Source organism: Alexandromys fortis, unplaced genomic scaffold, assembly GCF_014885135.2.
Source record: "Alexandromys fortis isolate MF-2015 unplaced genomic scaffold, M_Fortis_MF-2015_v1.1 scaffold_66, whole genome shotgun sequence".
NCBI classification, from domain to species: domain Eukaryota; kingdom Metazoa; phylum Chordata; class Mammalia; order Rodentia; family Cricetidae; genus Alexandromys; species Alexandromys fortis.
This window is the reverse complement of record NW_026067950.1, coordinates 7,407,882-7,419,318: the sequence shown is the minus strand read 5'-3', so window position 1 is coordinate 7,419,318 and position 11,437 is coordinate 7,407,882. Positions and strand designations below refer to the sequence as shown.

Sequence of the window (11,437 nt, the reverse complement as noted above, 5' to 3'; positions counted from 1 at the left end):
ATAGGGTCAGTTCAGGTTCCCTATCCTCAGCTTCCCAAGGGACTAACTGGGGACATCGCCTTGGGCTCCTGGGAGCCACTCTAGGTTCCAGTCTCTTGCCAACACTAAGGTGGCTCTTTTAACTAAGATATGTGCTTCCCTGCTCCCCTATCCAACCTTCCTTTATCCCAATCTTCCTGTTTCCTCAAGTTCCCCCAATCCTCCCCTTCTTACTTTTCTCTCCCTGTCCCCCCTTATCCCCAACCCAAGAACATCGACGCAAAAATCCTGAAAACATTTATATACACACAGAGATGTAATGCCTGCGTATTGTTTATTTAACATGTAGTTTAATGAAAATTATTTTCTTCAATAAATACTGTAAGAAATAACCAAGAAATTGAATATTAATATTGTTACATCAAAAATATGTCCATATAATTTATAGTAAGTGTCTAAATCTCACTTTTTATCTCAATGTTTTTTACTTTAATAAGCTAAGCACTCCTGATTGACTGAGAATCAATAAAGAAGCCATATGCTGTTGTTTTTCTAGGGTGCGTTTGAAAGTGGCACTAACAGAAATTTATTAATGACTGATTGCTTTTCAAAATACATTAAATCATAAAATATATTCTGTATCATCTTTTATTTGAGGCTGTGGGACTTGTCAATCTTTTCTAGTATAGTTGTGATTCATTCATTTTGATTGTATACTATCTGCCTTTTTTCTATAAATATTAGAACACACAATAAATTGCAGCATATAAAAAGGAAAAATAATACAATGATGAGAATGAATGAATCATAACAATACTAGAAAAGATTGACAAGTGACACAATCAGAGTTCTAGTTACCTTGTGTTTTTGCTAACATTTTATATCACTCATCTTTTCACTTGAACCATTTTAATATGCACATTAGACTACATCAGAGTGTCATTACTCTTATAAAACAAGAAAAAGTAAGTTTTCAATAAATAATATTCCACTTTAATTTTTAATATCATTTCAATGTTGTTACTATCCAAATAATAATAAAAGGAGGTAACTCACATATTTAAGAACAGAGTAGCTGAACTTATGATTCTGTTACTGGCCTTGTATAGTTAGTTAACGGAGTCATAAGCTGTGGTAATAAAAACGCCAAAAAGCAAGCAGTTTCTCAGGTTAACACCAAGCCCCATCGTCAGTGTGTGCTAAAATACTTTCTGGTCTGACTAGGAGTGAAAGTGAGAGGAGAGGAAGCTGTGAGTGACAGTCTGAGGAAGACTTGACAGGGCTCCCTGAGGATCCTAGATTAAATTTAGCCATTAGAGGTCTAGGTTTTCAAATGTTGGTCCTGCCTTCCCTTCCTGCCTCTCTCGATAACCAAGGGCCACATAAAGAAATAGATGTTTTATTGAAACAGCAGATAACTTTATACTTCTAGACTTCCTGTTTTTTTTTTTTTTGGACATCAATTAAGCCCAAACTCATGAACACCAAACAAAACTGTAATTGTGAATTGACTGTCCCCACATCGAGTAGCTAAAGAAATGTGTGAATCACAAATATAATGTTATACATTTTGTTTTTTGCTATGGTTGGTGGTAGGACCAGGGTAAATAGAGCCAGTAAGTGAGGCAGACTAAATTCTCATTCAATAGCCAACTTTATTCAGAGCATCAGACGATTTATACCCTGAGAGTTAAGAGGAGTCACTGAGTACAAAGGCAAAGTTGCACACGACAAAGCATTTTTTCCATAGAGGCAGATAAACAAATGGCAATAGCCAGCTGTAATGAATAATCTGAAGTCAGTTCACTCCTATCTTGTCTCTCACACTGAGGAGGGGCAAGAAAACATATCCTGAGGACAATTCTACGTTTTGTAGAAACAGAAGTCACAAGACTCTTGTCTTGTGTTATTAGAGATTTCTCACAAGCACTCAGAATTCTCCTTACAGGACTCCATTCTTGGACCATGTTCTGATGATATTTATTTACCCACATTATTCATCATCTCTATTGATTTTCAGCACATTAATCAAGGAGCCAACTATGTAATGTGCTTTTAGCATTGTGACAATGATATATACTTGGCCATGCTACAGAAGATCAAGGTTAATTGACTCCTTGGTAATTAAGAATAGGAGGCATTCACAACATAAGCGATCTCAATTTCCTTCTGCTCCTTTCTACTGGCATATATTTCCCATGGATCCTGGAAAACCACCCCTTAGTCCTGTTGTGGCTGCACACACACACACAAAAAAAGGTGAATTTTGGTGTAGGTACAGTCTCCTCTTTCTTTTTCTATCTTCTCGAATCAGAATAATCACACAGAAACTATTAATTACAACACTGCTTGACCAATGATTCAGGCATATTTCTAACTAACTCTTACATCTTAAATTTACCCATTTCTATTAATATGTAAATCGCCATGTGGTTGTGGCCTACCACTAAAGTTCTGACTGGCAGATGGCATCTTTCTCCTTCAGCAACTACCTGGCATCTCCTTGCCTTTGCCTACTTTCTCTTTATATTTCTGTTTGGATTTCTTGCCTGGCTTAACTCTAATAAGCCACTGGCTGAAACAGATTCATTAGTAACCAATGGTAATAAAACAAATTCATGGTATACAGAGGGGAATCCCACATCATTCTGAACTGTTTTGAAAATATCAAGATTTAAACAACTGCCTGTCACAGTTTTATTAATATACTTTACTAATATTATACTATTAATATACGTAATATTAATATCATGAAAATGAGTTAGTATGTCAAATACAATGTCAAAGTTTCTATTATTTAATTTTTATTTAAAATTGTCAATCCTCATTTTGAAATGGATATTCCTTAAACTTACTTAATATGGCTGTGCTCATAAAAGTGTAACCCAATTTCATTGTTTCAGAAATAATTGTTTTTACCTCACTAGGAATTTTTGGGAAAGGCATGTTAACAGTTGGCACAAACTCTTCAAGATGAAGGGAGGAAAATCACATTAAAACAATGTGACATCACTGTGGATAGCTTTCTTTTTGTCATAATGAGAAAAAAAGAAGAGTTACTATAGGAGACTTTACTCACAGAGAATGGACTCTCCCAGCAGTAGCTGGTACCTCCACCTGGTGGAAGAGACCTTAGTACATAAACTTTTTTTTTTCATTTTCCTTTTAAGAATGTTATCCTTTGCTCCAGAAATCTTATGACTCATTACATGAAAATCCAGTCTTACTTAATATCTCCTGGTTTAGAAGTTCACTTAATATTTCTTCCCTGCTTTCCCCCAAATTTCTGAATCCAGACAGACTTCCCATATTCTCAGTGTGCATCGCCTGTGTTTTCTTGTCTTCAGCGCTGCTGTGTGCAATGCTTCGTTACTCCATAGTGATGCATGTGGCTGCTCATGTGACTTACAAAGCTACAATAGACTGTCTGAAAACAAGTGCAATTATGTGGCTGAATTCTACTAGGTAACTTTGAAATCTAGCAAAATGTAATGAATGAATTTGTCAATGAATGACTTAATTGGCATTGGCGTTTTCTATTTCCCAGTTGGTAATGAGCATTTGAGGACAGGAATTACACCCTCTTTCAGCTAGTCTATTAGTACAGAATGGTGAATAGAGAAGGAACTGATACATTTTTGGGATGTACAAATTTAAATATTTTCATGAATAGTAAGTTGATATTATATTATTGCCATTTGGTGAAGGTAGCAGACACTCTAGTACCATTTACTGCCGGTGACAACATCCTGTTACTAATGATTGCAACTTACTGAAACTGTATTATTTGCTCTACCTACAAAAGATTTTGTGGATTTTATGTCAATATAAATTTAATAATTTTGGCTTGTCTTGATTCTCAATGAATGTATTTGTGTTTGTCTATATATACAATCTTATCTAAATACTGCATAAAATAAATTGATGCAGATAATGAGACAATGTTAGGTATAGACATGTGTCATTGAGCCAGAATTATCTCTCTCTCTCTCTCTCTCTCTCTCTCTCTCTCTCTCTCTCTCTCTCTCTCTCTCTCACACACACACACACACACACACACTTTTTCTCTTTTTTTTATACACATTTAAAGTCCATTTTTTTCCTGTTTTCACTGTGAGCATTTCACCTCAGCAGAATGGTGATAAAGTTTTTTTTATGTGTATTTTGAGAAGCACAGCCGTGGTGTTTGTTCTGAGAAAAAAATGGCTCAAGCAGCTCTGAAGGTTGCCTCTGACCAGGTTTCCAAGTAATAACTCTTTCCTTTCACTCCACCAGCTATGCTCAACGTGTGGTTGGAAACGGGATGAAAGCCCAGTCTGGAAACCCCGAAGTCAGAGTCAGAGGAACTGATCCTGTGATAAACCAGATCGTTGATAAACTGAAGCATGTTATCCAGGTAAGTGCTGGCTTGATTCTTATGGATATATTCAACTGTAAAGGCAGTATGGTTACTTTTAACCTATTTGATAACTTTACTAATTGTATCTAATGTCCTCCTAAATTGATCTTTGGAAAAATTTATTTTTATCTGGAGTTTCAGAAATACTTTGTTGAACCATCATCATTTAAAGTCAATTCCAATGGGTTGGTGGAAAATCTGTGTCTGTGAAAAACAAGCCTTTGCTTTTAGCATTTCAACTATGAACTTCTTAGGGTATAATCACCTTCAGTAAAGAATCTATAAGCCTAGGAACTTATGACTACTAAAGGAACCCATATCAGTCCACAAAAGTCAGAACTGTCGTTCATATAACTATATGAACTTTGCCAAGGAAGTGGCACTATCAAAAGACCATAATAAATAATCTGCATTTCTGGTATATTTCACATTTTAGATATTATGTGTGTAATCTCCCTAGTGGGTGTTCATTAAATATTTCTGTTTGATCTTTTATGTCATATACATTGTTGTTTTAATACATAATATATGAACCATTTCAGATAATTATTCAAAAATATTTCATTGAAACTCTTTATTAGTTGGAATAATACATTACATATTATAAATATCACCTTCATCCCACATTAGGACTATTTAGTGTAGGAAGGACTATTCCTTAAATTGTTAGTTATTATGTAACAATTTATGTGTGTATATACATCTTCATTCATCTTCATTTGAAACCCTGCTGAACCTAATATGTGTATAGCGGTTGTTTATTACCTAGGTAAGTGCACAAACCCAAGAACATACACGGAAAAGTATAGTTAGATCTCCAATCTACAGAGGTTCTTAGAGTCCTGTGGAGAAAGCATTCCTGATCTGTTGTCCCACAGCATAGCTACATCCTTGTTACAAAGATATCAAAGCCACATCCTTTTCAAGGTATCGCAGGGAAATGATCCTACTTTTTAAGGTCCTGTTCAGATTGCATCCCATTCTTTCATCTTTAGGAGCATGCAGATCTCAAATTATACAGGCTTTCGCTTCATTGTAGAATTTACAAGAAAATATCAAATATATGCTGCCTTTGAGGTCTGAATTTAAAGTCTGCTGGAATCATATGGCTGGAAATTAGATTTTTGTGAAGGATCACAGAAAGTCATATCCTGAACAGGTGTCACTAACACATTAACCTTTTGCGCCTTAGAATATACTGCTTCATAAGCTGGTTCTCTTGCAGATGGAGAAAAAGTTTTTATTTTGCCAGACTTCTGACTCCTTATAATATATGTGTGCCCTGAAAAGGTGGCTGGTGCTATGCGGAACTGCAAAGGACAGTTAACAGGATCCCTAGTGTCATTTGTAAGAAAGGTTCAGGAAGGTTGCCGTCTGGCGCAAGGATTCATTACTTTGGGAGGAGTGTGGGCTAAGTGAGGGCATGGACATTGCGACATGGTCACAGTCAAATCCCTAGATTTATAAGATCGTATAAATATTTGTGTAAAGTTGTTTTCATTATAATGGATTTTAGCTAAACTTGTAAGTGTGCACTCTGGAAAAATGCTACATTTTATAAGAGAGATTAATGTGCCCCTTGCCTTTTTGTCTGTGTACAAGTATACAGAAATAATCACCTATACTTTTTTTGCCAGCAAAAATATTAGTAATAATTACCTCCATATGTTATTTCTGAAACACCTGTGTTCTTGGCCTGCTATAGCTGTGACCTCAGTTTTTCTGACTTCTGCAATTAATCACTAAGCAAGCAGGCAGAGATTTTATGTTGAATTGGCTATACTTTCCCTGTTTTCCCAGTTACTTTATTAAATGTATTTAATATATTTACCTTTTAAGTTCATAGTTTGAGAATAGGTTTATAAAATAGAGAGACAAGGTCGATATGGTGACTCTCAGTGCCTTTGCACTCCCAGATGAGGTAATTGAATACACAACAATAGCTGGAAAGAATTATAAAGGAACTCAACCGACTGAGAGTAAGCCTTAGGAAACCATTGCTACTGAATGAAAAAAAAGAATGGGGAAAATTGGTGAGAACTCTGGGGCAAAAGAACATCATCTTTAGGGCCCAGAAAGCACAAGGCCGCAGCAGAATGAAGGAGCAGCAGAGACACACCTGAAATTCGTGTGGGAGAACGTTAATTGGCTCTCGTCACAAGTGTATGTTTTATTCCAAATGCAAGAAGAAGACGTTTAAAGTGGTCAGGGGGCGACTTCATTGATGTCTTATGAAAATAATTTTGTCTGAATTGTGGAAACTGGACCTCATGGAGAATGAATCAAGGAAAATCCTACACGGTGAAGATGATAGTAACTGAGAATTGGATGATCAGCATAGATAGTTATAAGAGGTATATAGAGCCTGAGAAATATTTTGGAAATGGAATTGGTTTGCAGTTAGATTGGAACTATGGGAGAGGAAAAGAACAATGGGTCGATTAGATGGTTCTGTGGGTAAGGATATTTGCTGTAAACCCTGAAAACCAGAGTTATATGGGGAGCAAAAACATAACACAATTTTGTCCATATGTTGAAGGGTTAGGGAGAATCCTGACAGTGACTAGGAAGATGCTAGCAATGTGGAACATTTAGTGGTATTAGAGATGATATCAGAAGTCCCTTAGCAAATTTAGGATGTACAAGGTATCCCAAGAATAGCCAAAAGAAATATTTGCCTTTCTCCCTCCCTTAATACATGATATTTACTCTTTCTACTTCTCCTTTCTGTATGTTACACTGCACTCACATGGTGTATACTTGCTTTCATATATATATATTTCATATATATATATATATTTATATATATATATATTTCATATATATATTAGACTAGGATCTGCATGTAAGAGAAAGACAACATAAGTTATAAGAGCGGATATAAAGGTACTTCTTTCTTTATTCTATTTCTAACTCTACCATGACTTTTCTTTCTTTTTTGTGGTAGAGAGTATATGAAATTATAATTGTTAGCAAATGCATCAAATCCATTGTGGAGTCCCACTCCACAGTTTCAGAATAGCTAGCCGTTCTCACTGTATAGAAGTTCATTGAGATATGTAGATTATGCTTTAGCTAACCTTGCTACATGGTTTTTAAATTTAATTTACAAGTTCTTTCCAATAAAGATTTTAATTATTGTTAAAATGAAAAATATTGTAGTCAGAAGGTGATGTGCAAAGACATTCAAGGTTTGCTAGAGAGAGAAGTTTTAGCATAAATAATCTCAACGTATTTCATCCTTTAGGACAAACCCTATTTCTATGTTCTGCTCTTAAATACATATTGATGCAAATAGAAATTCTTGGTTTGTTGTGTGATCGTGTGTTCCTCACAGACATCGCAGGACCTCGCGTTTCCACACCTCCTGAAAGTCCTTCTGCATTGTGAACAGGAATCTTGAAGGAACAAGGGCACCTTACCCTGCCACTCCTACACCTGTGATTCTGCCTGTGATTCTCTCCTGATCCAGCCTTGCTGGGATCCCAGTACTTATCTTCCAAGGCCTCTTTGTAAAGAGTAATTTCCCCGGGGAAATTCAACTGGGGAATCTCACCATACTGTAATGTTAACTTCCTTAGATGCTTGCCTCCCACTGAGATGAGAAAAAAAAAAATAGTTCATTTCTCCTAGTGTATCTCATAGGTACAAAAATCTACAAACATTTCCCATTCAGATTCCTTTTCCTAGAACTCCTTCTTCACACTGACCACTTGTTTCAGGGGAAGTTGTCAGCATGCATGTTACAGCTGTGTAACAAATGGTCTGTAACCATTAAACATCTATAATTTTTAAGGAAAATGTTGGAAGAAGCTAAAATATTCACTGCTGGGTACTATTAGCATAAAACAGATGTTTTTAATGCTTAGAAAGAAATTTGCACTCTTTCAATATGAGATGTAAGATGAAATGGCATTCACTTTTCCATAATCGTTTTACTGACAAACCTAATAATCACTATAATAGTGTGGAAAGTGGTGAATTTAAGTGGAATTTTATTTCCTAATTCTAACCATTCCAACTCATTTAAGAGTGCTAAGTTTCTATGAAGCATTTGCTTAATGTGTACTAAAACTTCTTCATAAAAATCTTCATGTATTAAATAATTTTTTTCTTTTAATAAAAAGAAGTTATAATAGCTACTTAAATTGTAAAATAACCATACATTTAATAGCATATATTCCAATGATCATAGTATATACTATATTAAGGCATAGATGACACTTATTTTATGTAAGGAACAACTATGCTAAACAGACTCTGCCTTTTTTCACTTTTTCCTGAAATACTAATATTATGAATAGTCACTTTAAAACCATGACAGACTGAAAGAGATTCTAATTTAAATCTCAATGAATAGTTATAAAGGATAGTTTTGCACATACAAAAAAAATAAGACAAGATGTTCTAAAGACACTGTTATTTCAAAGTTTCAAAATTCTAAGGACTTTTCAAGTTCTTCTCATTAAACTTACAGTGCAGTACATTTCAGAAATTTTCTATTTGTTTTTAACTGTGCATTGACTTAAGTCTCTTAGAATCAAATATCAACAGATTCTGGGATTTTTCTTCCTCTGACCCATCCTGTCATGGTCTTAGAAAGTACCATCATACTGAGGCCCTTTAAACTGGATTCTACTACAGAGTAGCCATGGCCCTAGGCTTGTGGTACTCATATTCCGTAATCAGATAGTTCTTCACTTGGAATTAGCAATGCAGCAGCCATCAAAACACATTTAGTTAACTTATTTTGAGAATAAGGCACTTGAAAAGCACTCGATAACTTTGAATGGCTATCTAATTCAACAATTAGCTTGTTTGAAAAAATTCAATTGTAGTCTGCTTTCTGCAGTAGAAGTAGAGGGACTCTGACTCCATTATTGGCTGTTTCACTAAAAAAAAATAAATCAATTGCTAGCATAAGAGAACCATTCCAATTAGTGTACAATCAACTGGAAACAAAGGCTTAAGAACTCTCTTTGAAAATAATTAGATTAGGGTTGGTCATCGTTGATTTATTTCTGATTATTTAGAGTATGCAATTGTCTTATGCAGAGAGGAGGCTAAGCCTTCTAGTCATTTAAGTAAGGCTGCTGCTAATATTAAATTATAAGACTTGTTCATTTTCCTGGCTACATTTTCTTTTTGTATATAATTGGAAAAACATCAATAATTAGAACTTTTATTTCTAATTATTTATTGCCATAGCATTTCATGCACATATATAATACCATGTGATCAAAGTTCCCCATTATCCTCACTTACCCCCAGCAAATCTCTTCTTCTTAAGCCTCCCTTCTATTTCCACATTCTTTGTTTTGTGACCTACTATGTTTAATTAGAGTGTTCTACATGAGCACTGGCAGAAGATTGTTTGCATAAGTCAGGCAATGTATCCATGCTATACTTCTGAGGAATATGGCTCTTTATCCCCTGTCAACCTGGACTGTCTGCAGCCCCCTCGTCACGGAGGGTGTGAGACCCTATGAACATCTCTTCCATCTGGGATAGAATGTTGATGGAACCATTCTCGGTCAGGTCTTCTGTATATTGATTGCCACTGCCAAAGTGAGTTTCTGCATGCAATAGCCATGTCAGAAGACAGTATTTTATAGTCTTCCATCTATGGCAATTTGCATGAGAATGGATTCCATTGGCTCTTCTGCTTGGGTGTTTTGTCCCCAGTTGTGGAGTGTTTGGGCTGGATTAGGAGATGTGACCTGGTTGGAGGAGATGTGTCACTGGGGGTGAGCCTTGAGGTTTCCCAATTAGCTCTCTCTCTCTCTGCCTCACAATTGCTGTCTAAACATGTAAGTTCTTAGTGCTCTTGCACCATGTCTCCTTGCCTGCTGCCATCTACTCCACCGCGATGGACATGGACTCACCCTCTGAAACTGAAAGCAAGCCCCCAAATTAAACACTTGGTTTTATAAGTTTTCTTATTAGTGATTATCTCCTTTGTCTTTTGAGCACTTACCTATACAGCTTCTTTCTTCTATTGACTCCTTACTACTAATTTGTTAGCAATCGTTCTGACTACTGTCATGTGATCTTTGTGTCTTTTCTTTAATTTCTTTAAAAATTATTTTGAGATACCACCCCATCCCACCACCTTGTTATTCCTTTCCTCTGCTATAGAGACTCTCACAATATCATTATAACCAAGTATTTATCTCCTTCCAGCACATTTCCTCCGAGTCTCAGATTATTTCAATTTACTCTTGTACTGGAAAAGCAATATAGAGGTTCAGATTCAAGGTGGCCAAATACCCTCAATCCTAATTGATAGACCGCCTTACTCTTGTTTGCATACTTTGTGCCCTTTCTCGTTTCCCTAAGCCTGTAACTTGACTAACAGTTTAATTATACCTCATGTTGGTGACCTGCCCATCACTGCAATCCCAAATTTTCCTTCCATCTTTTAACTTGTCTGCTTCATTTACATCATGATCATCACAGTAGCTGATACCACTATAGTTGTCTGTCTAGAACAGAGCAAGAGTTTCTGATTGCTTTTAATTTGATCTAATATGGTTGTCTATAGCAGCATCTCCAGTTTCTCCCTTACACTTTGTGAAACACATTGTGCTTGTCTCTGGTATCCTCCATTCATCTTAAGAAATTGCTAGTTATCTTTTGTGGCAGATTCCAATAGACAATTATCAGTCTGCCAGCACACTGGAAATGGCACTATATATCTGAAAACGTTCAGAAAACAAGTGATTATGATGAAGTGCAATCACCTATATTTTTTTGCTAAGTTTGTAAATTTGACAACAGGGCATCTCTTTTTTCAAGATATTCTAAAATACAAATTAGTGAATTAACTATATTAACTTACAAAGAAAAGGTCTAATATATTTATAAAAATCCAAACATTAAAACATGGCATTCACATGCGTGGTCAGGTTTCCAAACCATGTGAATGCAGAGAGTTTTACTTAAAACTAAGTGAAGGTAACTCACCCATTAATTGCTAGGTGCATGAAGGGATCAGGGAGAATAAAGAAACTTGGAGAACCTGGAGGTGGTGGTGGTGTACAACTTTATTCCTAGCAT

General features: G+C 35.8%; 1 protein-coding gene across 1 annotated transcript in view; it reads left to right on the top strand.

Annotated features, from left to right (window-relative positions):
* Gpc5 (glypican 5) overlaps positions 1-11,437 on the top strand; it is a 518,959-nt gene that overhangs the window by 327,568 nt on the left and 179,954 nt on the right. The window contains exon 6 of the mRNA XM_050150430.1: positions 4,255-4,375. Within this exon, the coding sequence (XP_050006387.1) occupies positions 4,255-4,375 (121 nt within the window). The remainder of the gene's footprint in view (positions 1-4,254; positions 4,376-11,437) is intronic.